Source organism: Podarcis filfolensis (genome assembly GCF_964270895.1).
Source record: "Podarcis filfolensis genome assembly, chromosome: 15".
NCBI classification, from domain to species: domain Eukaryota; kingdom Metazoa; phylum Chordata; class Lepidosauria; order Squamata; family Lacertidae; genus Podarcis; species Podarcis filfolensis.
Window position 1 is genome coordinate 24,337,026 of NC_139618.1, and position 27,892 is coordinate 24,364,917.

Genomic DNA, 27,892 nt, shown 5'->3' on the forward strand with positions numbered 1-27,892 from the left:
AGAAGAATAGAATACTGTATGTCTGAATGTGAGCCACAGCACAGCTGCATAAGCGTGTTTCTGAGTGCCAGAGCTCGAACCCAGAATCATCCAAAATAATAAGAGTGCCTCCAACCATGCAAAGAGTGCTGTTTTTATTGCTACTGTTTAACTACAACCAGCCCTGCAACATTTGGCCCTAAGCTTGAAGGGATTCGAGATGAGATAAATTTGCCTGGTTTGACCAACCTCTCCTTGTAGAAATTAAAGACTGGGAATGATTCCAGGGGAAGTATGTCCTGGTGTTTCCCCTGCGAACATTATTCTTGGGCTAGTCTTTGCTTTGAAAACACCATCTCCTGATGGCATGCAGCCTGTGCACTTTTGAAAAAGATCCAGACAAAGCATTGTCTCACTTGCTCCAACATCCTTTTTACAGAAGCTGTATCCAGATATGGCAGTTTCTACCACGGCTAAATTTGTTATTGCTGTTGTTACTTGGTGCATTTTTTCTCCCAGTGATGCTTGTCTTCTGCTTCTCCTAAGTCTGCGTTCTCAAAACGAGGGTTCCCCTAGACATTTTTTCTGCCTGAAGCAGAGCAACAAAGGTCCCCACCGTCCCAAATCAAGGTGCACAGTACCCAAGGCCTGCCAGGTTATTTTGACACCTGAAGCACAAACCCTCACAAACACCTCTCCCCCTCCCTGGCAGCAAAAATACAACTATAATAAATTAAATGTTGGGACAATTTGCAGCCCTTCCATAACAAACAAAATCAGCTGCCTTATATGACTGCCTCAGTGCGCCTAATAGGGCCTATTAGCTGTGCTTGAAACCCACAAAAGGCCTTCACCCAGGAGTGTCCTGAGGGGCTGACATGGCTACTAGGAATCTGAGTGTCTGAGCAGTCTCCTGAGGAGGGAAATCTCAGAGGCACTGTTTGATCAGGACTTGATCCACGTCTGTGTGCCAGGAATTGCCAGCGGGAGTCCCGCATCATGCACAGTGCTGACTGACAGTGACATCCCATCTCCATCCACGGCTTGGGGGTTTCCCAGATACAGGGATAAATTGCCGCTGCAAGCCTGCCTGCCACCTGAGCCTCCCTCCTGCCTGGAGCCCACCTGGCATGCTCCTTGAGGATGGAATTGATTGCCACTCCTATTGACCGTGATTAATTAGTTCATTAGAACAGGAAGGAGGATTAGCAGCTGCTCTCTTTCCTGCGGTCTCACTTTCCTCCTGCCGTCCACAGCATTCGCTTGGCTGGCCAAATAACCCCAGCCTTTGTGCTGCCGAGTGCTTTGCTCGTCATCCCTTTGGCTCCAGGACAACGGAGGCTTTTTGCCCGTGCGTGTGCTAAAGGGCAACATGGACGCAAGAGTTTTTTATTCTTCATGCAAACCAAAAAAGGAGCTTAAAAATAGAAGCCCGGGGACTCCCTCTTGCTTCTTCCGTTCAAAAATGCACAGCCCATTTCCTGGAGGCAGAATCATTGCTCTGCCCTCCAAATTTTGAATGTTCCCCTCCAGTCTGCATTGGCCTAGAAAGAAAAAATAAAACTGAAAACGCTAGAAAAGTGTGACGTTATTGCTGACAGTCCAAATGCCAATTATATGATAACACCAGCTTCACTCCTGTGCCCATACACAAAACACCTAGTATGGTCAAAGGGATTTATATGTTTGGGCTATGTATATATTAGCAGCTTGAAACACAGCGAGGTCATTTCCGCCCACTGTGTTTTGATTTGCTTTTTTATGTTGCTGTTCACACCAGGAGGAGTGTGGGGATGTCTTCGCACAACACCCGTTACCTGATTTGTTTCCTTGCGCTGAATTTCTGTTCCTCTAAAGCATTCTTTCAGAAGACATCTGAAGGCAGCCCTGTTTAGGGAAGCTTTTAATGTTTGATGTATTACAATATTTTAATATTTTTTTTGGAAGCCGCCCAGAGTGGCTGGGGAAGCCCAGCCAGATGGGCGGGGTATAAATAATAAATTTTTATTATTATTATTCGTCTGTGCATATACAATGCCTAAAATGTACACACCTCAGTTTAACCGCGGCTTCCGTAGTCTAACTGGACTGAAGCTGGTTTGTGGGAAAACACATCAAATGGGAGTATTTATCAAAAAGCTACAGGATACAGGTGGATTGTGGCTAATGTCATGTGCACTTGGCTTCGAACGTCAAGCGACGATAGCATGCTGGAGCCAGAGAAAGCAACAATACACACGCAGCTTTTCTAGCCGCATGGTTTTGGCACTGCTGTAGCATCCCTTTCAAAGCCCCTCTCTTGTGCTCTTTCCATCGCCTAAGAGAGATGATTCTTGGGGCTTAATTGTACCAGGGCAGTTTTGAATGCCAGGGCTCTGTGCCTCCACACAGGTGAACATAAAATAAAAAATGTAGGTGCCTCATCATGTGCACAGTTCATTTCCCTCTCTGCTGTGTAATGACAGCCTGCCCCAAACTATCTGGGACTAGAAGGAGGATTCAGAGATGCTGGAGAATATAGCTCCCCTATCCCCTTGGGTGGTTTGGGGTGTGTGTTTTTTAGAAATACCAGCACTGAACAAAGTTTTAGCTGAGCAAGATCACTTGCAAGGGTGATAATTCTTTTCTCTCTCTCTCTCTTTTTTTACTCCCTCTGTTTCCATCCTTCCTCTAATACACAGAGGAGACCAGGGCTTTGTGGGATGCTGTTTAATCAGGAGCAAATGAATGAAGGGCAGGGACATTTGTGTGAACAGATGCTGCCGGCTGCTCTGGAAACGAGCATGGGTGCGTGCTGTAGTCAAGAGGCATCGACAACAGGACATTGCTTACCCAGAGGCCCTGCACATTGCTTAGAACTCATTTTGGGATGAAACGGAACCTAAGCAACACAATACGATTTTATAACCAGGGTCAAGCTGAAGATTGCAGGTTAAGTACAGTATGTCTACATCACCTGGTTTTCATGGGCTGTCGATAGTGGGGTGCTAGTGGTTTAGCACAGAAACATTGTGAAGACAAATGGAGAGTGAGAGAACCATTTTTGCAGACTGAGGAATAGAAGGCAGATTTTTTCTCCTTGCACTAATCAGCCCTCTGCACAATCAGCACGTTTAAAAAAAAAAAACCTTTTGTTTGAATTCCCCTTTCCTTTTTTCTTTCTTTTTGTAGTCTGTATCCCCAGAATTTCCAAACCAGTTTATGCGTAAGTTGTTTACTATGTAAGACATGGAACTTAACACACCTCAGTGGCTTGAAGGGGAGGCATAGGAGCCAATTCCTAGGGGTTGTGGGGGCTTTGATCCCTGCAATAAAATATTTGAGGGGGGGCGGGCCCCCACAAAGTTGATGGGCATTGCCATTCAAGTGGTGCGTGTGCCCCATGCCACGTGATTGTGTGGGGCGGGGCTTACCTGGGCCCCTGCAATATTTCATTCAAGTTGGCACCCCTGAGGGGAAGGGAGGGAGCCATTCATGGTTTATGTTCATGTTTCCATCCATTCATGTTTCCATATTCATGTTTATAATAAACATGAAAAAGTGTGTGAATTGCTGTGAACCAGAAAGGCAATGTTTTGAAGACTCACCTCAGCCATTAACATTCCGGATGGCTTTAGACAAGACACTATTTTATGAACCTCAGTCTCCACATCTGCAATACGGGGGCAATAAGACCGACTGGCATTTGGAGCACCTGGGCAAAGAACTGTATTAATACTTGGTAGTAGAATTTGGGTGGTGGTAGGGCTAAACTCCACACACCTCACCACGAGGCACCAATATATTGCAGTACGCCTTTTCACCGGCTATAGTCATTTGGGCAAACATTCCTGCCACTTTCCCCTCCATCCTCACCCCCACACATTTTAAAATACTTCTGTGCCTATTTCGCTCACCCCCTGCTCTGCAAATTCCTTGGCCTCTGCCAGAGTCCATGCAGGCATCATAAATGTGGCTGTGTCTCTGTCTTGGCTCATCACTTTGTCTGGTGAAAATGCCTTAAGCCCTGGGTGGCTGGAGTCACAGAAATAAATTTTTAAAAAGCATTTTGTCCTTATTGAGCACAAGGTTTGCATGGTTTGTGGGTGCTCACGGGTAGGGTGAGGAGTGGGCGACTTTGGAGAAGAGACCTTTCCAAATTCCCTTCCATCTTTCCTAATGCACACTCCCTAACAGTCTCCTCAGTGCTTAAAAGAGCGTTGGAAGGGGGTATTAGGGATTGCACTGCTGTTTCATCTTCGCTCAGTGGCCTCTTCAAATATGGGACCCAGCCTTACTTTGCCTTATTTTGCTGGTTGCTGTCACCAGCCAGAGGAAGGCTTTGAGATTCTCATCATTGCAAATATCCTCTGCCACATACCTTGCTGCACCCTTAACAGACCTCCCAGTGTCCCTATTTTCCAGGGACAGTTCAGCATCTACAGAGGCCGCTCTGGTTTCTGATTTGATCCCAGAATGACTCACTTTTCCTTAGGACGCCCCTAATTTCATCGGAGGAATGTTGGCGGGTATGGCGTTATCGGGCCGCCGAGCCATCTGAAAGCAGCTCTGTATAGGGAAGTTTTTAATGTTTAATGTTTTGTTATGTTTTTATATATGTTGGAAGCTGCCCAGAGTGGCTGAGGCAACTCAGTCCGATGGGTGGGGTATAAACTGTACTACTACTACTACTACTACTATTATTATTATTATTATTATTATTATTATTATTATTATTATTATCACCAACCACTACTACTACTATTGAATAGGACGTCCCTATTTTCATCAGGCAAATTTTGGAGGGCATGAGATGAGAGAGATACCCTCAATGCAAGTATAGCAGTAAGATAGGAAATAATTGGAAAAGGTGCATGACACCATGGGATCTTTATTCCCTTTATAATCTGGAAATCCTTATTAGGCTTTCCTCCTGTGTGGTACCTTTGAGTTGCTCCTTTGCCTTTCATCAATTTTACTTCACTCTATGCTCATCCGTCACTACGTTGGCCCTACTCTGAGACAGAGGCAGCTGCTTCAGGCAGCAAATATTGAGGGGCGAGGGGTAGAGAGAGCTGTGTGTGGCTTGCCCTGCACACGCACACACGCGCGCGCGCGCACACACACACACACACACACACAGAGTGCACTATTCTGCTGCCCTTAGGTGCAATGGAAGAAACTGTCCCATTGCCAAAGTAAGATTCAATGGCCAGCCTAGTATACTTTTGTACTTTGAATGTGGGGTAATGTGTAAAGGTAAAGGTAAAGAGACCCCTGACCATTAGGTTCAGTCGTGACCGACTCTGGGGTTGCGCCGCTCATCTCGCTTTATTGGCTGAGGGAGCTTGTAGGTCATGTGGCCAGCATGACTAAGCCGCTTCTGGTGAACCAGAGCAGCGCACGGAAACGCCTTTTACCTTCCTGCCGGAGCAGTACCTATTTATCTACTTGCACTTTGACGTGCTTTTGAACTGCTAGGTTGGCAGGAGCAGGGACCGAGCAACTTGGAGCTCACCCCGTCGCAGGGATTCGAACCGCCAACCTTCTGATCGGCAAGTCCTAGGCTCTGTGGTTTAACCCACAGCGCCACCCGCGTCCCACTGAATGTGGGGTAGAGGCACCATATTGTCCTTTGTTTCAGACAGCCTCCCCTCTCTGCTCCCACCCCTTAATTTGTCAGAAACGGCTGGAGATGGGTTTCAGGAGTTTAGACAACGAGTTGATTGTTCTCCCCTTGCTTGCATCAAGCAGAGAAGGTGGGGTGTGCCCTGATGGTGTGACTCAAGCTCCTTTTGTGCATTGGATGTGGCTTGCCTCTGAAGGGGGTGACCGTGGTCTTGTGCTAACCCAACCTGAAAATCCAGATGTGTTTTATTTTAAACTCAGCCCTTTCCTCCACAGCTTACGTTTTCCTTCCTCTTCTCTCATTAGTCTCAGCCATCTCAGTTTCCCCACCAGCCTTCCATGCTGTATAAACAATGATCCTTGTAGCTATGGTTAATAATCCACAAATAAAGCAAGACAGAGGAAGAGGAGGGGGCAGAGTATAACCTCTCTCACACAGTGGTTTATGAACTACATGAGTTTGTCTAATAATAATGAAAAATAGATGTGTCTCATACTTGCCCCTGAATGCCTCGCTTCTGAACTTTCTTGAAGTTATTCAGTATAATAAACCAAAATGTTGCACCAGATGGATTCTTGACCAATCCAATAAGCTACTTCTATATTCTTGCCGCTACCAGAACAGTAGTCTATTACTATTCAAGCACATACACAACACTCAAGTGTAGAGTTTTGGGCCAGCAGTTTAGAACACTGATAATAATTATTAATGTTGTTTTTAAATTTTCTAGTCCAGGCTTCCTCAAACTCACCCCGCCAGATGTTTTGAGACTACAGTTCCCATCATCCCTGACTACTGGTCCTGCCAGCTAGGGATCATGGGAGTTGTAGGCCAAAAACATCTGGTGGGCCGAGTTTGAGGAAGCCTGTTCTAGTCCCTAAATATGAGAATACAGGCTTTATGTTGGTGGGTAAAGCCAGGGGAAATCCCTGAGGTCAGTCAGTAGGGGGAGAGGCTAAACAGGACGCCCAATGTTTTGGGAGAGGGGGCTATGTTATTTCACCTTAACCAATAGAAGTTATGCATAATTAGCCATATCTATGCAGATTTGTGTAATATATGTGGACTATGGAATCAAGCTTTTTCCGACCCTTCAACCTGATGCAGTATTTTGATTTCTTTATCTTCTTGCTGCTGAAATCTCGATATTCTTTCTGCTGAAATGATGGTGCCAAAGCTTGTAGCTCTTGCAGAACCATATTCAGCAGTTCACTACCAGTGTGCATGCACCCACTATCAGGGAAGGGTTTGGATGGAGGTAGGCAAGCTGTCATCAGCATGGTTAATGGTCAGAGATGGATGGGAATTGTAGTCAGGGCAAAGAGGGAAAGGCTCCCGTTCCCTGGTTTAGAGGGCACACCCGTCACGAAGATAGGCAAGAATGTTATAGTATCTCACAAAGGTGAATAAAACCACACCCTCCAACATTGCTCTGATGAAAATAGGGACGTTAATAATAATAATAATAATAATAATAATTCTACTCCGCCCATCTGACTGGATTGCCCCAGTTACTCTGGACAACTTCCAATGTGTAAAAAATAATAATACAGTGGTACCTCAGGTTAAGTACTTAATTCGTTCCGGAGGTCCGTTCTTAACCTGAAACTGTTCTTAACCTGAAGCACCACTTTAGCTTATGGGGCCTCCTGCTGCCACTGCGCCACCGGAGCACGATTTCTGTTCTCATCCTGAAGCAAAGTTCTTAACCTGAGGTAATATTTATGGGTTAGCGGAGGCTGTAACCTGAAGCGTATGTAACCTGAAGCGTATGTAACCCGAGGTACCACTGTAAAACATTTTAAAACTTCCCCAAATAGGGCTGCCTTTAGATGTCTTCTAAAGGTTGCATAGTTACTTGTCTCCTTGGCTCAGGGGTCGGATAACTCCATACCCTCCAACATTTCTTTGATGAAAATAGGGACGTCCTAAGGAGAAGCGGGGCATTCTGGGATCAAATCAGAAACCGGAGTGGCTTCTGTAAATCTGGCACTGTCCCTGGAAAATAGGGACACTTTGGAGGGTCTGCAAAACAGTAACAAATAAAAAGTTTTTTTTAAAAAAAGGAAAAATAAAGCAGTAATAAGTCACTCCTCTCCACCCAGATACAGTTATGGGTATGTTCACATGACCGCCTTAAAGTGCAGTGAAGTTGTGCCCCCCCACCCCAATGCATTTCACAGCTCTCACACAGCTTCCTTAGTGTCAGATTTGGACACCCTGCTGGGGCTGTCGACATGTCCGGAATGTCTTTACCCTATGCCAAAGTGTTTGCACCTTGGCAAGAGAGGAATAAAGAGCGACTTAAGGACTCCAAGACTTAAGGACTCCAGTCACTGTGAAGCTGGTTTGAGAAACAACGCATCAAACTGTATGACTTTATAACAAGGTAAAGGATACACATGCATTTTGTATAGTGTTGTGTGTGCACGGATTAAAAACTCAGGACTAGAAATGCAGTGAGTACACAGTGAACACAGCCTCGGTCCATGCCGCCTAAACTATTTAATGATGCTATCTACACATCCAGAGTTTTGATCTTTTGTGTTATTACTTTCACACTCATGCAACACTGGAATAGTTCGGTCTTTCTGCATAAAGAGCAAACATGAAAGAGGAAAGACTGGCAAGGGAGCATGATAATCCGGTCTCTAATTGAACCAGCGCAGATTTCAGCAGAGTTATCACAGACAGGGAACTACGCTTGCTGTCAGATCAGTGGTTTTTTGAATAAAGGGGGATGTAATGGAAGAGCAGAAAGCGTATAACAATAAAGCTTTCTTCAAAACGGTCCATGTGAGACTAAAGATAGACACGTCCTGTTCACCTTTATCCTCCTCCAATTACAGTAAATGACCAAGCTTAGCAGGTGTTGGTTTCACAGTGCAGATGGACCTGGACTGAACGAAAAGTGTGATTTTAATATCAGGTTTTCATCCGCATCTCTCAGAGACCTGTTAACCAGATGCTATTGAAGCCCAGTGAGATGTCTCCTGTATCTACCATCCCATTAACCCCACATGATGCTTCCTTAATAGACTTTGTGAAGAGCTGCTGGGGCAGGAACGAGGAGAGGAAACAAAACAAAATGTGTATCTGCCCCTTAATTGAAATCATAAACAGCTCTGTAACCTCTGCTCCCCACTCCATTTGCTTTGAAACAGAGGGGGAGCACTCTTCGCTGCCTGTTAAGGGTCTGGAGCGGAGCGATGCCTAAATGTTTATAAACACAGCAGTGTTGCTTCCACGCAGTTTTTCATTACAGCAACCCAACCCTGAGGGCTGCACCAGCTACCATTTCGGTTCTGCTGCCGCTACCCCCTATTGGTCAAAATGCTATTTGTGGGTGGGGCTGGAAGGAATTTGGGGGTGGGGCTCCCACTGAATCTGCCTCACCCCAGAGCTGCTTCTCCCCAGTCTCTCTGCTTGTGGAATTTTGCTGCAGCTTATTTTCTTATGTGTTTATGGGAAACGAGCCAGGGTAATAAAAATTCTGACCCAAACTTTCCCAGAGTTAAGACCTGCAAGGATCAAGGCCTGTCTCTTTGATTTAAATTTGCTAAGCCCTGCTAATAAATATGCATTTTTCTCCCCAAAGAGTTCACCCTCAGATAATTTGAGTTCACATTGGTTGCATGTATATATACATATCACATCAGACTGGTGTGAGTATTCTGTCAACCCATAGCACCACCCCAGGAAATTTATAACTTCTAATTTGGCACAGGACATAGCATGCTTTTAGCACTCACGGTTGAAGAGGAATTTTAAAATTCATAAGTTTTCCATAACTTGGAAATACTGAGATACCAGGACTGAGTTTCTAGCATCCCAACAGACGGTTGTCGAGGGCTGATTTCACAAGCTTCATTTTCTTTCACACACAGCTGCACAATGCATGCATTTTGTAACAGAATAAGTACGTAGTGACCATGACAATATTTATTTAATATCTCTACATAAGTTATGAGCCTTGACATCTCAACATTTTAGCCAGGAGGTTCAAATCTGTGTTCTCAGGAAATTCTGAACATGACGCATGCAAGATATATGTAAATGATAGAGGTCACACTTGGCCACCACGATAACATTTCACAGTGTGTTGGCTGGCCGCGCGATCTGATTTCGACTTAACTTGGGGCCTGTACTTGGAGGGGTCCAAAGGAAGCTGACTCCTGTCTGGCAGAGCTCTGTGCCTCTCCAGGGAGCCCTGAGAGTGATTGCTCCAAATGTTAGTTTCCTGCTTCACTTCCAATTAGGTCTGGAATATGCATGTTCAGACAGAACAACCAGATACAGGTGCAAAAACCCCCACAAAAAACCCTCCCAACACCAGAGGATGGTGATGACCACCTTGTCCTATTTAGGAGCTTCCCCAGGGACATTTGACTAGCCCCTCTGAGAATCAGAATGCAAGGACTGATGGGACTTTAGTTTGACTTGGTATAGCAAGTCTTTTATGACATGTGTCGCATATTGAACCTGCACCTTATCTCCCAGACCAGGGGTAGGCAACCTAAGGCCCGTGGGCCGGATGCGGCCTGTGGGCCTTCTCAATCTGGCCCACGGACGGTCTGGGAATTGGCATGTTTTTACATGAGTAAAGGTAAAGGGACCCCTGACCATTAGGTCCAGTCGTGGCCGCCTCTGGGGTTGCGGCGCTCATCTCGCTTTATTGCCCGAGGGAGCCGGCGTACAGCTTCCAGGTAATGTGGCCAGCCTGACTAAGCCGCTTCTGGAGAACCAGAGCAGTGCACGGAAACACCGATTACCTTCCCGCCGGAACGGTACCTATTTATCTACTTGCACTTGATGTGCTTTCGAACTGCTAGGTTGGCAGGAGCAGGGACCGAGCAACGGGAGCTCAACCTGTTGTGGGATTCGAACCGCCGACCTTCTGACTGGCAAGTCCTAGGCTCTGTGGTTTAACCCACAGCGCCATCCAAGTCTCATTTACATGAGTAGAATGTGTCCTTTTCTTTAAAATGCAGCTCTGGGTTATTTGTGGGGCATAGGAATTTGTTCATATTCCCCCCCCCAAAAAAAAATATGGTCCGGCCAACCACATGGTCTGAGGGACGGTGGACTGGCCCATGGCTGGAAAAGGTTGCTGACCCCTGTCCCAGACCCTCCAGTCCTGCAGAAACCACCCACAGCCAGTTCCTTAAAATCACACACCTTTCTGATTTGCATCCTTGGCTGGGCTGGCCCTTATCCACAGACACCGGGTCTGGTCTGAACTTTTGATCTCCAGCTGTTTGAATGGGAATGAAACTGGCTGACCTTCTTCGGTCCCTAATCTGCTGTTTGTTTTGACAGCAAATTGCAGAGCTTAAACCAACGACACCAAGAAAATAAAATAAAAATGACAAGTGATAAAAGCAACAGAGAGAGTCCAAATGGAGGCCGCTCCCTCTTTTGCCTTGACAAGTGTTTCCAAGAAGGTGTTTGTGTTTTTAAAGGGTCCTGAAGATATGGAAAAGTTTATGCAATACTGTTGTGGAAAAGTTTATGCATAGAATTGACTGTGTCATATACGGTCCCCAGTCACCAGATCCCCACCTCTCCAGCCACATCTGACTGATGCAAAACATCACACTGTGCAGTTGTGCAATCCTGTTGGTGCACCACCTGGATTCGTGCTTGGCTGTGCTGGTGTAACATCACAAGTCACACACACTTTCCTGATGCAAGAGTCCATACAGCACTTGCCTTGCACAGAGACCACAAGAACCGCATTGCAGCCAAAAGATGTAAACAAACCAACATTTGAGCAACACAGAACTCTTGCTCTAGGAAAGATAATTTTAAAGGTTGGAAATCACTTTGAATCCTGGCCTGATAGACCTGTGTAGCTGTTCTACAGGGAGGCATTTGTGTAGTAAGTGTCAATACTTTCCTGCGCCCATTCATTCATACGTTCATTTTCCAGTCTTTGGCAAAGGGATCTAAAACTGCTGCATGGCCAGAAGAGCACTTTACATTAAAAAAAAAAAAAGATTGCAGCTGCTATCCTTTTATTGCTTTTCAGCAGCTATTCCATATTGTTGTTATTTTGCGAGCGGTAAAAATTGCATGTGTTCTCGCACAACCAGCCTACTTCAAAAACAAGCCATAATTTTTTGTGGCAAGTAAAGTGATGAGAAAGCATAGAACTGCAGTTTTTTCAACACAACGTTGTAGAATCCCGCTAGACAAATCAGAATGCTCTATAAATAGCGGCCGTCAAATAACTCGCTGCACACTCACTCAAAGCACATTCTTTCCCTCAAAGAGCTCTGGGAACTGTAGTTGGTTGTTGGGAATTGTAGTTCTGTAAGGCGTAAACTGCAGTGCCCGGAATGCTTAGTGGGCATTCAATTGTGTTTCAAATGTGTTTTGCACAGCCCAAATCACACAAATAAATGCTCAATAAGCTGGTCAGCTGGAAGCCAATTCTCTCTTAAGTTTCAGGTGGTAAAGATCCTATTTCCTCCTTGTTTGGGGGCAGAATCCACTTGCTGCTGGCCTGTATTCTGCTTTTCAGCTGCTGCACCAGTCAGTCTCCCTGGTTGCGAAAGGAACATTTTGGTGCCCACAATCTTATCTCAGCCCAATGATGCCATTTTAAGCAACTAATCTCATTCGGAAGGGGAATTAATCATTTCTGATGATTCATCCAAACCCATTCCAATCTGAAAGGAGCAGGAAGGAAGGCTGAAATGATGGTGGTGGGTCAGAATATGTTATCTCTAGAAGGGCAAGGGAGAGGGCTTCCAGAGAAAGGCCGGCTCCACTGAAACTGTGTCCCAGGGCAGGGCAAGGGAAGGGAAGGGGTGTGGGTGACTAAACTGACCTTTGCATGTTTAACGTGAAGCCGCAGTTTCATTGTAAGGTGCACGTACACTTTGCATTTCTCCAGGAGCACCAGGCAGACGACCTTCCAAAGAGGTGCTTATCTGCTCTTATAGCTCAGGTATTTGGGTGCTGGCTTGGTAGGGGTGGGACAAAGCAAACCTTTTGTTTAATGAGGCCCAACTCAGTGGACCTTTTGGACTGGCAAAACCATCTCCTCCTGCATCTCCGGAACAGACAACATTGTAATAAAAGACAAGGACTGTCAACCAAAGAAATAATGTTTACTTGATTCATTGTCTGCACTTTAACAGACTATCAAAATGTAGATAAAAGGGTACAATGTCAAAATTAACTTACAAGTTAATAAACAAAAGCTACCACTCGTTTTTCAGAAAGGCCTCTAAGGTTTATTGTTTTCTGTTCTCATTCGCAATTGAAGGACCATTTTGAAACAAAAACAATCCTTCCCCCCCCCCCCTTTTAAGCTTAGTTATCTACTACAGCTCTTTTTATGATTTGCTTTCCCAGCTTAAAATGGTTTCCATCAATGAATTCGCCAAGGGTTTGAATGATTTATCAGCCAATTTAAATCTCACAGTCAAGACAAGACTGGTCCTAAGCATATGTAGAGGGCCATCTCTTTACAACAGAGGACTCGTATGATGCTACAAGGTTTTTATTTCATACATGAACCCTGGGAAAGAGATGAATCAAGAAGCTGTTTCTGGCAACTTCTGGGCTTCTATCACTCCATTTCCATGGCCAAGCCCTTTATCTCTCTCCCCCCACCCCCACCTCCAATTTCTTCTCTTCCTTTTCCCCCTCTGTGCCCAAGACAAAAGAGCTGTACATCACTACAGAAACAAAAGACGAAGGAATCAGACTGTGGCTTAATTGTTGGGGGAAGTGAACAGAAGACACAATGAAATATGGAAGTATAGCACAGTCCTCCCAGGGATTAAGGGACCTGGCAGTTGGGGGAACTTTTTGAGCAATTGCACTTTGAGGAAAGATTGCAGCGTTTGGGACTTTTTGATTTACAGGAAAGGCAAGTAAGAGGGACATGACTGAAGTGTATGCAATTATCCATAGCATGGAGAAGACATGGACAGAGAAAAGCTTTCCACCCTCTCTCTAGAGGGAGAACTAGAACACTAGAACGCCAATGAAGCTGAATGTTGGGAAATTCAGAACAGATTAAAGAATTTGTGCAGCGCATTGTTAAAACTATAGAACTTGCTCCCAAAGGAGGCAATCACAGCCATCAACTCTAAAAGGTAAAGGGACCCCTGACCATTAGGTCCAGTTGTGACCGACTCTGGGGTTGCGGCGCTCATCTCACTTTATTGGCCGAGGGGGCCGGCGTACAGCTTCCGGGTCATGTGGCCAGCATGACTAAGCCGCTTCTGGCGAACCAGAGCAACGCACGGAAACGCCGTTTACCTTCCCGCTGGAGCGTTACCTATTTATCTACTTGCACTTTGACGTGCTTTCAAACTGCTAGGTTGGCAGGAGCAGGGACCGAGCAACAGGAGCTCACTCCGTCGCGGGGATTCGAACCGCCGACCTTCTGATCGGCAAGTCCTAGGCTCTGTGGTTTAACCCACAGCGCCACCCGCGTCCCTACTAGCGATAATGGCTGTGTGCTAATTCCACTGCCAGAGGCATTGTGTCTCTGAGTTCCAGTTACTGGGGATCCTAAGTGCTGCTTCCATGTCCATCATGCAGGCTTCATACAGGTATCTGGTGGGCCACTGTGAGAACAGGATGCTGGACCAGATAGGCTAACGTCAAGATTACTTGGCTTCAAACACCAACAGTTGGAGCACACTGGAGTCGGAACAAATAGTAATGTCTTTGCAGCCATATTCATCTAGTTGGGAAAGCTTTCCATAAGAACTTAAAAAGACCCTGATGGGTCAGGCCAATAGCCCAGGCATAGGCAAATTCTGGCCCTCCAGATGTTTTGGACTACAATTCCCATCATCCCTGATCACTGTTAGCTAGGGATGATGGGAATTGTAGTCCCAAACATCTGGAGGGCCGGAGTTTGCCAATGCCTGCAAAAACCTATCTAGTGCAGCATCCTCTTCTCACACTGACCAACCAGATGCCTGTGAGAAACCCCCAAGCAGGACCTGAGCACACGAGTCCTCTTCCCTTCCTGTGAATTGCAGCAAGTGTTCAGAAGCATTGCTGCCTCCAGCTGCGGAGGCAGAGCACAGCCATCAACAGTCCTCTGTGAATTTGTCCAATCCTCTTTTAAAGCCATCTAGGATAGTAGCCACCAGGGACGCGGGTGGCACTGTGGGTTAAACCACAGAGCCTAGGACTTGCCAATCAGAAGGTTGGCGGTTTGAATCCCCGCAACGAGGTGAGCTCCCGCTGCTCGGTCCCAGCTCCTGCCAACCTAGCAGTTCAAAAGCACGTCAAAGTGCAAGTAGATAAACAGGTACTGCTCTGGCAGGAAGGTAAATGGCATTTCTGTGCGCCGCTCTGGTTCGCCAGAAGTGGCTTAGTCACGCTGGCCACATGACCCAGAAGCTGTATGCCGGCTCCCTCGGCCAATAAAGCGAGATGAACGCCGCAACCCCAGAGTCGGCCACGACTGGACCTAACGGTCAGGGGTCCCTTTACCTTTAGGATGGTAGCCATCCCTAAGGGAGATGGGCAACGACAAGGAAAGACGGGCCGCAAGAGATCACGCTGGGCACATTTAGCAGCCACTGGCTGTGACGGGGAGAGAAGTGGCGGGTGTTGATGGAAGGGGCAGAGATTCAGCAGGCTAGTGGGAGAGCCTCTCTGTGGTTCTTTTCTTGAGCTCAAGGGCTGCCTCCTTTCCCGGCCGATGTTGTGATAGTCAGCGTGTGATACCCCTGAGAGGTTTGAATGGACCACTCTGGGCCCAGTGCAAACAGGCCAGTCCTGCCCACGCCTGCTTTGAAGGGCTTGCTAAAGAGGCAGGCTCCGAGGGGCTCCTCCTGGACAGTGGGAGCCTTGTCTAAGCCTCTCAGTGCACGCAAGAGGCTCCCGCCGCCCCCGCCGCCTGGTTTCTGGCCTCCCCCTCTGCCTTACGGGACAGATAACGGCTTTCCCACAGCCGCCACACTAGGCATGACCCGACAGCTGCACAGGCTGGCTAAGGAGTTTGGGGAGGGCCGAGGCTGCCACTTTTGTGCTATGCCTCATTTCACACTGGAAGGACAGGAAGGCGCAAGGCAAACTTTCTCTCCCCTTCCACCCCGCAGAGCTATTGTGCCCACCCGTTTCCAATCTGGAATCTGTGTGTCAGGGGAAGAGAGAGGGAAAGACAAGAGGACCCTTGTCAAGGTGGCATTTTTGCTCTCCAGCTTCTCTGCCCCAGGATCAGAAGCCGCAACGAAGGGCAAAGCCTTGACGTTCGCAGAGCTATTTATTTGCTTGTTCATTTATTTGTTGGCTTTATCCATTGCCCATGTAGCTGAGTCCTCTGGGCAGTCATAACCATGCCCATGTTTTCTGTACATTTTGCAACTGAAGCAAGTGAATGTAGAGTTAAATATCAGCTTCTTCTTCTTCTTTATAGCAAGTTCCTTTCTGAGCTTACAGATCCCAGGAGCCACAATAAGCCTGAACAAGTGTCACAGAGGTCCCACAGAGGTATACTGCGCAGCTGAAAACGCAGCATAAAAGAAAAATAATCACATACAAACAGGTGTATAGCAATATAATGAGTTTTGCATTGCATATCCAGCTAGCAGGTCTTTTCGGTGCAGAATTTAATTGAGTGGGTATTGCTGTTTAAGTAGGATAAAGGGGTTTTTTTGTGTGTTTTTCCCAAAAAAATTATTGATTTTCCAAAATTTATAAACAAACTAACAAACTATGCTAAGATAATTTAAATAGAAATACTTGCAAATACCAGATAGGCTTAGGATTTAAATATGTGATGTTACAGAATAATATGTTTAAAGTTAAAATGAAAAGAAATAAAGATGTTAAGTGATTAAGTTAATTTTATGAGAAATTTGTTTTGGAAAACTGTTACAATGATACATATTGAAACTCAGTCAGGGGGATTCGAGGAAGTCACTTAACAATGTTACTAAGATTGGATTATGTACAGTTAGGATTTATGTTTGTTGGCTTTTTTGTGTTTTTTTCACGTTGTGTAGCTTTTCACGTTGTTCTGGGCAATGTGAGGTTACAAGCTGAGCCCCGAAGCTGAAACTCAAGTGATTCTGGATTGATTTGATCCCTTGAGTGGTATTGTGCTACATAAGCAATCTTTGGCTTTTCCAAACCTGGGACCCACCTTTAATGCAAACATGCATTTGGGCAACCATTTTCACCATATATTTGTGTGGTGGTGGGTATTGCTGTTTCAACCCACCTCGGATCAGACTGCAACCTTGCTGACCCAACAGCTGAAGATCAGTGTGCCACATTAAAACAGCAGTAAGAAGCAAGAAGTTGATTGGATCCCTTCGGAACTTGAAATATGGGTACCCCCAACAAAAATTTAAAATTTGGCTGTGTAATTTGGAATTTATGTACCGTATTTTTCGCCCTATAGGACGCACCGTCCCATAAGGCGCACCTAGTTTTTTGGGGGGGAAATAAAGGGGAAAAAAATTATTTCCCCCCCAGGCGCGGGGCTGGGGCGGGGGAGGCCCGAGCTTCCCCCGACCCCAGCCCCCAAACAGGCAGCTCTCTGCAAGCCGTGGGAGCCCAGCGCTGGCTCCCGCTGCTTGCGGAGAGGTCCGCGAAGCCTGGGCACGCTGATCTCAGCGCTCGCAGGCTTCGGCATGCTGGCAACTCTCCGCAAGCAGCGGGAGCACTCCCGCTGCTTGCGGAGAGGTCCGCGAAGCCTGGAGAGTGAGAGGGGTCGGTGCCCACATTCGCCCCATAGGACGCACACACATTTCCCCTTCATTTTTGGAGGGGAAAAAGTGCGTCCTATAGGGCGAAAAATACGGTAATTTGGTTTGATTTGATGTGATTGGTCGGTTAATAAAAATTATTCTTAAAAAAAAAAAAAAGATCAGTGTGCCACATAAAGGTTGCCCTCACAAACAGCAATTCCTGAAGGTGTCAGACTGAACCAATGGTCTTTGTTTACCCAAGGAAGGAATCTCTGGATAATTTAGCTGTAGCCTTTTAGATTACTATCTGACATTAACTCTCCCAGGCCTTGATATTTGCACTGAATTCACAAAGTCTACTCACCTGAGTGTTTTGAGTAATGTCACAGTTTCCAAGGATCACTTACTGTCTGTCAGAGGGAGGGGGGAGGTACGCCAAGAGTCCCTAATTATTCAGGGCCCCTGTTTCTTGTATTCATCCCCTGAACAGAAATAATGAAGGGGTTTGTTTGTACATTTTGGGATTGCGGTGAATAGTCCAATAAAGATGTTGACCCTGCATGTAGCAGCTGCTGCAAAGAATGTGAATTCCACACTAGGGATTATTAGGAGAGGGGTCGGAAATGGAATGGCCAGTATTGTAATGCAATTATAGAAATCAATGGTGAGGCCACCCTTGAGATACTGAGCCTAGTTCTGGTCATCAAGAGAGATGTTATACTGCTGAGAGAAGATGCAGAAAAGGGCAAGCAAAATAACCACTGGGCTGGAAAATACACACACACACACCTTTCTCCCTCTCTCATAATAATAATAGAACCCACGGGGATACGGGTGGCGCTGTGGTCTAAACCACTGAGCCTCTTGGGCTTGCTGATCGGAAGGTGGGAGGTTCGAATCCCCGCGATGGTGTGAGCTCCCGTTGCTCTGTCCCAGCTCCTGCCAACCTAGCAGTTCAAAAGTACACCAGTGCAAGTAGATAAATAGGTACCACTGTGGCAGGAAGGTAAACAGTGTTTCCGTTCTGGTTTGTGTCACGGTCCTCTGCTGCACCAGAAGCGGTTTAGTCGTGCTAGCCACATGACTCAGAAAGCTGTTCGTGGACAAAGGCCAGCTTCCTCAGCCTGAAAGTTGAGATGAGTGCTGCAATCCCTTTTCCAGAGGACGGTATAGGCCTGAACACCATTTAGAGTGTTGGACTAGGACCTAGGAAACCAGGGTTAAAATCCCTGCTCATCCATAAAGCCCAACGAGTGACCTTGGACCAGTCGCAGTCTCTCTGTCTAACCTACCTCACAGGGTTGTGAGGATAACACCTGGAGCTCCTTGGAGAAAATGGTGGGAATATAAAGTGAAATAAATAAATAGCAATGATATCCAGTTGGCTTCAGTAAGGAGCAGGATTCTGTACTGGCAAGAGACACCTTGGGTCTGATCCAGACAGGCTCCTGTAATTTATTAATCCTCTGCAATGAGTTGGGGTGAAAAGTGTGGCAGCCCCCAATTGCATAATGCTTTGCTGCCCTACATGTCTGTTCTTGCCTGCTTTCCCCTCCGCTGCTTTGCCTCTTCATTTGTGTAAACAAATTGGGAGCTGAAGCCGGTTAAATGGGTGTTTATGTCAGCTTAGGCGACTGTGTAAACAGGCCAGCGTGAGATAACAGCTTAGTAATATTTATGGGTTAAAGTGTTTTCTCGCTGAAGGAGAAGGTCCCCTTGCCTTGGTGCAAGGAAGGTCCTTTAAAAAAAACCCCCCACTCTGATTTTGAGACTGAAATGAAGAAGGAAGACATCAGGGACACTCAGCACGCACACAAAAATACTCTGTGTGCATTTGTAATGCCAAGCTGTCTCAGCTAAATGGGCATTAGAAAGCAATGGCAGAGCTTAAGCAATGAAACAAATTGAATGTTCCGAAACCCTGCCCCGCAGTTCCTCTGGGGTTAGAGTTACAAGGGCTTTTTTATGATGCTAGCGAAGAAACTTGAGGGCATCTCATAGGCATTGCCTGGTGCACCAGCAGGATGGCTGCGGCAAGAGGGCCGGTTGCTGCAGGAGTTCCAGATCAGGCAAAGCTTTTGAGAGAGCTAAAGTTGCACCGTGGCTAAAAACTGTCAACCAGGTAGCCTGGCCTTTGCCTTGAATTTCTCTTCTACCATTAACCATGGTCAGGTGAGACTTGGGGAAGGTCTGTGGGAAACCTGTCGTCTCCATCTTGAGCATGGCACCACCAGAGGGAAATGGCCTGGCCTCTCCATCACACTCCATGGGCACTGATCCCATTGGTCATTAAAAGAGCTTGGGCCAGTCACCACCTCTCTGCCTAACCTACCTCACAGAGTTGTTGTGAAGACTGTAAAAGGAGGGGAGAGAACCATGTAGGCCACTTTGAGCTCCCTGGAGAGGATAAAAGTGGCATATAACTGCAATCAATCAATCAATTTGTGGCCTTTAAAAAAAAACAGAAACCCAAACATTGGTGTCCACCTCCCTCTTTTCCTGCCAACCTCAAGTCCTGCGTTCTTAAAGGTGTACAGAAGCAATCATATGCACAGGGGCTCTTTCTAAACCTTCTTACGAACATGTGGAGGTTAGGGTTGCATGATCCAGCTAAGTCTCCACTCCACACATTTATATAAAGGTGTCTGAAAGGGTTTTAGGAGCCTTTTGGCAAGTCTATGCCTTTATCTTCTTTTGCAGACAAAGCGTGGGGGCTGAGGCTAATACTGGGCTTTTCTGGGCAATCTGTTTGTTCATCCTGATTTGCTTGCAGAAAGCTTACAGTGAGGTTAGACTATGTCCGGTTTTTTACTGAGCATTTGCTCGGATCTGTTTACGCTGCATTTGGATGACAATGAACTTTCATTCCTGCAACCATCTCCATTTACCTGCAGGGTATTTACACATCTTCCTGTTAATCAGAGATTTTAGGGGATACTCAGGGGTACGCAGCACCGGCATCTCTTTCTGTTGTTGTTAAAAAGTGGGACACTAACTGTAACAACTTGTGGTGAGTACCGGCATCTATTTTTCTAGGGGGGGGGGGAACATTGTTGTTCACCATTTATTTTATCTCACACTTTTCAATGCATTTCCTCTTCGCTTTCCAAACTGCAAAAGACCTTTTCTGGAAAACAGACGGGGTGTGTGTGTGTTAGGTGTACTGGAAAGTAGTTTTTCCTCTCTACAGAATTGTGTGTGCTTGTCTTCAACATGCTGCTTTCAATTCAGAGTGAGTCTAGATTCTGCAGCCCTCAAGGGTGGTTTGATCCGCACTTGAACTCCCACCCCCACCACCGTTTTTTGTTGGAAGAAATTTGTCTCGAAAACCCTCCCTTTGATTGGGTTACCCATGCCTTTAACTCCCTGCACATGCGCCAGTGAATAAGGAAGGAAGTGGTAATTGCTTTCTTGATATATGGCTCCCCTCTGCAGAAAATCATTAGGCAGGTGAGGCTACAGCCCACCCCCCACCATTGCTGGAACCGCCACCATCCTTTTGCAAATGGACACACACAAATGGCTAATGCAAAATCAATTTGACTTGAGCTTTATATTTTGGCAATGAAACTAGCTTGTGAAAAAGTGCTTTTGGGGGCATTAAAATAAAATGGAAGCAGGTCCAGATTGTGTGTGGACTCGGTAGGAAAAAACAAGATGCCGGTGTGCCTTGAATGTCATGCACACGCCGTCTGAGTGCAACACCTGGATTCTAAATGACAGATACAAACGGTGGGGGAAGGGAATTGCAATATCGGCAAGGCAGGCTGGACAGTAAACTAGGGCAAAGGGTCAGCCAGGTCTCTCGTGCGATCCAGAGTTCCCTGCAGCAATCTGGCAGTTTGCCGGGTGATAGGTCACACCGGCCAGCCCTTCAAGAGACAATGCATGTGCTTTGGTAAACGAAAATCTTTAATAAAAATTATTTAAAATAATAATTTAAAAAATCTTTGGATTTCTGCACTTGCACAGCTCCTTTGGAATGTAAATCTGAAAGCTTTGTTGCAGAACGAAGCGCTTACCAAGGCAGCAGCCACACACACCCTTTTCCAAAGTGGTTAATGGACTGACTGCGGGGTGGGGAATCTCAGAACCAGCGACCACATGCTTAAGAGTTACACAGCCTGCTCTGCACCCTCTTTTGACTGTGTTGGCCTTCAATTACGAGAATGCCTCTCGCTGACTTGGATGATGGAGAGATGTTGGGGTGGGGGTGGGCAGCAGCTGCAGGCACAGAAACCTCTGGCTCTCGCCTGGCTGAAATGCAGCCAAGTGCACAGAGGCTGGGAGTCACTCCCATCCATTGATCCTCTGGCCCCCTCCAGCACTCGAATGCAGCCCCCAGAAGGTTGCCCACATCATGGGAAAGGTCCCACGCCTGAACTCACTGGAGGAAGCGGAGCAGCAAGGATTTGAACCCGGGGAAGAGAACGTGCTCTGATTGGTTGGCTGGTCATACCAGATGTGCTGTGATTGATCCCTTCTTCCTGTAAATACAGCAAAAGAAGCTTCACTTCTTAACCCAGCCATGGTGAGATTGTGTTTGGCTCTTGGAGGTTGTGTTTTCTGCCCCTTTTAGTTCTTGCTGCTTATATTTGGAGGGGGTGGAATTGCAATTGTGTAATTACAATTTGAAAACAACGAACAAATATTAGAAATGCATTAGGTGGCTCAGGATACGCGAGCTTGCCAAAGCTTTGATCTTCAGCTGCAATAACCGGTTCATATCAGCTTGGTTTGCACAACATAGAAAGCCAAACCTTGGTTTACTGACACCCTGGAGGAGGAGTGGTCCGCCTCCTTTGTCCTTTTTGTTATTGTGCTGGGTTAAGGTTTGGTTTAATGCATTGGTTGAACAGTTAAGCTCTCTCTCCCCTCATTAACCATGAGCTGTGGCCAGGACCTTACTTCCTGGTATACCTTGGGCAATCCCAGCCTGTTGTTATTTCTGAGTGGGATTCAGTCACATCCCAGCAAATTCAAGTTACAGGCAATGCCCCATTTACGTGCATTCAAGGCACACGCGACGCTACAAGGGCGCATCATGTTGAACCTGGAAGTGACCCGAAAACGTGACAAAAAGGGATGGAATGGGGTATTTGCAAGCTTTTTCAATGGTGTTTCAAATATACCCCCATTTCACTTAAACACCTGGTACCTTGGAACGTAACCCCTATGTAAATTGGGAATTGCCTGTACTAATTGGTTTGGGCGGTGTTGTGCAACCAGCCTGCTTTCCCAAAATATGACTTTATGCACTAAGGAAAATGACCAAAAAAACCTCACTGGAAAGTGTAGGATAACACTTGCCTTCACGTAACATTGCCTCATCTCCACACAAATCAGGGTGTTCATCAAACAGCCAGCGTTGTCTAATGTCCTCGCAAATAAACCAGGATGAATGCTCAGCTAACAGTCCTCTGGGTTGTCCTGTCAGTTGGAAGCAATTTGCTGCTTTCCAGCTCCCTGGGGAAAGAGCCTAGCAAAGTTCCTGTCCCAGCGCACCGGTCAGTAACACGACCATCCATCTTTATTTATTGAGTTATTGTTCGTGTGTTTTTTAATTCCCCCATGTTGCAAACGGAGCCTCAAGGCAGCTTAGAATAAATAGCATAATTTATTTTGCTATAAGCAAAACAGCATGGCAAAAGACAATAGACCCAGCCAACAGGGAGGGAAATGAATGAATATAATAAAAATAGCACGTAAGACATCTTATCCCGGCAGGTGGAAATAGATGCAGGGTTTTTTTTTTGCAGCTTCGTCAAATGCCAACCCCTGTTTCTCCTCACCCCGCCTTGATCCTGATCGACCCTTTCTGAGCCGGCGGAGGGGGAGAACCAGAGAAATTACAAGAAGAACCTGTTGCCCACGACCAGTTTGTGAGCAACGTGTGTACAGGATTAAACCCGGGTCTGGAAGGAAAAAGCCCCTTGGTCTGTTTTTGCTGCAACGGACTAAGGCTTCCTTGCTTTGCCACGCGCTGAAAAGGTTCGACTCCCCTCCAGGGTTTTTTTTGCACCGAAGTCTTGCAAAAGGCGCGGCGCATTAAGAGCAAGGCTCTAGCAAGGAAGGGGGTCTAAGGTAGGCTTTCGCCTCGCCCCCTGGCGCTCCGGTTAAGCGCGACTCCTCTCTGCTGTTGCAGGCGAGTCTTCTGTAGAGAGCGTGCGAGGAGGGCTGGGCTTCCGGTGCTCTTGGGGGTGGGTGGGTGGGTGTGTATCCCCCCCCCTCGGAGCAGTGCAGCCCCCTCCCCCCGTGCATGCAGCTCCCTCCCCCTCGCACCTGACGTCAGCTTTCTGGGCTTCTCCTCCAAGCCCCTCCGATGCATTTGGACTCTCGGCTCTGGCACCGGGAACAATGAGTCGCTGCCGGCTTGCAAGCTTCGCCCGCGCCTGCCTCCTGCTCCTGGCCGGCTGCTGCTGCAGCAGAGGTGAGTGGCGGGCAACAAAGGGAGAAGGAGAGGGGCTGAGCGGGCAACTTGCCCTGCAGATTTGCAGGGCAGCGCTGTCCCAGGTAAGCCTTGGGCACCGCGGCGCTGCTCCCCTCCGTTTGCAAAGCAAGGCGGCGCGGGGAAACGTGCTTTGTCTTGTTAACTCTTGCCGAACCCCCAACCCCCGATTCCAATTCTGCAAGGATTCCCCGGGTTGCTACGATTAGTTTCTTATGGTGTTAGAACCGAAGGTGTGAATGTTTCCCCCCGGGGGGGGGTTGCTTCCACCCCCTCCAATGTATTTCTGTCCAAGCCACGAGGAGATGCATATTTCGAGGTGCCTAGAGCTGAATCTATATGAATATAAATAAACACACACAGGTGGGGAAGGAGACACACAGTTTGCAGAATGGGTTTTGCAAAAACACACCCACCTTCTCTCACTGCCTCTCCTCCGCGGTGTAACCGCTACTGTAAGTGATTTGCAACTGGTGGCAGAAAAGGGGGCGTGTTGCGTTGCGCTTGTGTGCAAACCGGCCCACCAGGTGGGGGGGGGTTGGTTGGATTCCCCCTCCCCCCCATATTTTTGCTAAAAAATATTTTGCTATGGGATTGGGGGTCCTGATGCATGCAATCCCCACCAGAGTCCACACGACATCGTTCGCATAAAAAATACCAGCTCCCCCCCCCCCAAATCACAGATCTATGTGGAAAATAAGCTAAAAAAAATAAGAGAGGAAAACCTGTTGCCAGCGATATCTGAGACCCCCGTTTGAAAATCAAAAGCGCTGTCTAGAAACCCCTCCATGTTCTCCCCTTTTGCAAACCCATTTCTTCTCCCATCTTTGATTTACTGCGGAATATTTGGGTGTCAGAACCTTCCACGTTCTGCGAGTGCCTCTGAGCCTCGTGGGGTGAAGAGAAGTCCCAGAAGGGAAACAGCCTGTCCTTTGTACTGTTAAGGGTTTAGGACGGGGATTTCCCAAACGATCAATCTGCCCACCACCAAGGACTGAGAATGGGGGGGGGGGAGTTTAATTACAGACGTGAGAAGCTGGTTGGTGGAAGGGGGTGTGCATCAGCCCCCGTTCCCATTATAGTACATATTCGTATACGTTTTGAGCCCCTCCGGGCAGGATCTGTGCACAGCGGGAAGCGTTGATAATCAAGAGTTGTAGATTATGAAGACTGATAATTGTACGTGAATCGCTTTGAACATACTGTAAGCGGGGTGCTGAGTCTTACTATATGGCCACAGTTTATTATCTGGCAGACGCTATTGTTGTGAAATAAAGCACGCTCCTTGCCCCCCTCCCATGGGGTTGAGCTGTCTTAATCAGGTTAAGCCCCCCAGCTCATGCTTTGTTTTCACTGGGATTGTTTATTGTGAATTTGGCTGCCTCAGGCTCCCCGCTCTACACGCTCCCCCCCCCATAGTATGGGGAAAAGGATCTGGGTGAAGCAGAGACTTGGGGTAGGGGCGGAACATCCCATCCCTTGATTCTGCAAGACTTGTTCTAAGATGCCTAGAGAGGAAGGTTGAAGCCAGAGGTAGGGTGGTAGGAAGCTATCTCTTATACCAGGTCAGGTCAATGGGACATCTAATTCAGTGCTGCCTACACGGGCTGGCAGCAGCTCTCCAGGGTTTCAGGCAAGGACCTGCTTGGAGATAGATGCTGTTGGGGATTGAACCTGCATCCAAAGCCCATGAGCTGAGTCCCTTCCTCAAAAGTTCCTGTTGGCCATCTATTGAAGAGAAGATTCCCATGTCTCACCCACAAGTTTAGGCAAATGCTAAGTGTGTTCACTGGGATTCGGACAGAGGGAGCATTTATAGATTTTGAGAAGTGAGTGAAGCCAAAGCCCTGTTGAGATGACAGGAGGATCGGCATTGCCTTCTCCCCACCCCCACCCACCAAAAACGAGGGCACAGAGGGATTCTGGGCACATGCTCTGAGCTCAGCTTCTGTCTGGAACAGACTGCATCATCGGAGCCTGTTTGTCTGAGATTTTAAGGGCGGCATCATCCAGGGTGTAAGTTCTAAGGCTGCTGCTGTGGCACCAGTTTTCCTGTTGGTGTGTCACAGCAAACCTGTAGGCATGCACCCCCAAACTCCAGCATTCCTAAGATGCTGTTCAGTATGAGTCTCCCCTGCCCTCCAAAAATGGGGATCTCAAAATTTGGACTCTGCATGTGACCAAAAGCTGACGAATGGTTGTAACGTTTGCACAACAATTTCCTTTCGTTTGTACAAACAAGTCTCCAGTTGTGTGTTTGCAAAGCTTTCTTCTTGCTGCGTGTGTTTTCAGTAAAAGGACGAGCAAACTTCTTCAGATAAGGGAATACAGTTTTCTCCTGTTTTTGTATTGGTTTATTTATTACTTGCTCATTAAAATATTTATAACCTGCCTTTTCTGCCCAAACGCTCCAGGGCAGTGCTCAACAATGAAATGAGATGCATAGTCAACACATTAACATTTATGTAAAGTAGCAATTTAAGCTTACAAATATAGTCAGCGGCAATTGGGAGGCGGGAGGCTTATCTGGCGACTCAGAGGGCTTGTGGAGTCCTTTGAAATAACACAGCAAAGCTACAGGAACTCTGTTACAGCAAAGCTAGTAGCAAAAATGGAATGCAGGGCAGAGAAAGGTGCCAACACAAAAAAGGCCTTGCTCTGGATAAGCCACACACCCCAGCTGCATTTAAAATAGTGAGGTACCTGAGTAGGGCTGGGCGATATCTGATTTTCAACATCATGATATATCACCAGTTAAACATCATGATATACTGATATATCACAATGTCTGAAATAAAGGTGGAGCTATGTAAAGGCATTGGCTGGCTTAACAGTTTTTCCCACCTGATGATTTTTGCGTAGCATGAGTACAAACTTATCATCATTCGTGATCTATTGCCAGGACAAAAAATTATGAAACCAATATCACAATATGGACTTCAAACCGCTTTTGGGCAATATATCGCCCAGCCCCCTATCCTTCACCTCTGTGTACTTTATAAGGGAAGAAAAGTAGCCACTCTCATCACTTTCAAGGGGGCAGTGAGTGTTTGCATGTGTTGGGGTGGGGAAGGCTTAGGGCAGCCTTTCTCAACCCGTGGGTCCCCAGATGTTGTTGAACTACAACTCCCATCACCCCTAGCTAGCAAGGCCAGAGCTCAGGGATGATGGGAGTTGTAGTCCAACAAATATATGGGGACCCACAGGTTGAGAACTGCTGGCTTAGGGGCTTTGTGAGCAGCAGGGAAGACCTCCGGGACATAATGGTGCCCATCAGAGCCGCTGCTGGTCAGTTTAGACAATACTGAACTAGATAAACCGAAGGTGTGGTTCATTATAAGGCAGCTTCCTATGGCATTCTGACCTTGCTGTGTGGGGTCATGCACAGCTCCAGCTATGCATTTTAAATTTATTTCCCTGCCCCGCCTTGCATAAAACAAGCGGGTATGCGCTGCACCTTCAGAGTAAGCGGAAGGGTAACATTAGCAACTGGGAAGAATTTGCAGTTGGTGTCCCATGCGGCTCGTGAGATCTCCTCGAGCCCTCATCCCAGAAGCTGAGCCATAAAATATCTGCAAAGAGGCTCTGTCGTTTGGACTCCTGCCTGAATTCCACTCCCCACCCCCTGGCTAATGGGAACGGCCTGCTCAGCACTTCCCACCGTGGCTTGGCTGCCGTCTTTCTTTGTGAAGTCTGCTGCTGTAGTGATGGCTGTGGGAAGGACAGCCTTTCAGTGTGTAGCTGCAGGGCTGGGCACATTCTTAACATCATATTGGTTTATTTTTAGGAGCCCAGAACAAGCTGCTCACCTGGGGCTCTCCTATGTATTTGATACATCCTTGGGATATGGGGGGGATAATAATTTCCTGGTCCCTATGGACTAAGGAGAGCAGTCTTGCTGCTAACCAAACGGCCACTGGTTTGCTGGTCCCCATGAGAGGCTAACTGGTGTATTAATTCATTATAACATAGCTTTTAGATATCGCTTTAAATAACTGGTGGCTGGTGTCCTTTGGGACTGGGAGGGCAGAGAGGGACCAAGAGAAGGCGGAGCCACAGTCAGAGATTGGCAGAAGTAATTCCACTTTTATTCCTATCCTCCTCCCTGCTGAGTTCAACAAGGACACTGCTGAGGCCAAAGAGCATGGGTAGGCAAACTAAGGCCGGGGGGGCGGG

At 47.0% G+C, this 27,892-nt stretch overlaps 1 protein-coding gene across 5 annotated transcripts in view; it reads left to right on the forward strand.

Moving 5' to 3' along the window:
- Positions 1 to 21,541: 21,541 nt before the first annotated feature.
- The window catches only part of MCAM (melanoma cell adhesion molecule), a 56,269-nt gene continuing 49,918 nt past the window's right edge, over positions 21,542 to 27,892 (forward strand). The window contains exons 1-2 of one of the 5 annotated variants that reach the window (XM_083588582.1): positions 21,542 to 21,799; positions 23,583 to 23,698. In XM_083588582.1, the coding sequence (XP_083444708.1) occupies positions 23,626 to 23,698 (73 nt within the window). In that variant the 5' untranslated portion in view covers positions 21,542 to 21,799; positions 23,583 to 23,625. Of the gene's footprint in view, positions 21,800 to 23,073; positions 23,353 to 23,411; positions 23,699 to 27,892 lie in introns of those variants that run through there. The other 4 variants (XM_083588578.1, XM_083588581.1, XM_083588585.1 and 1 more) reach the window with 4 other exon arrangements.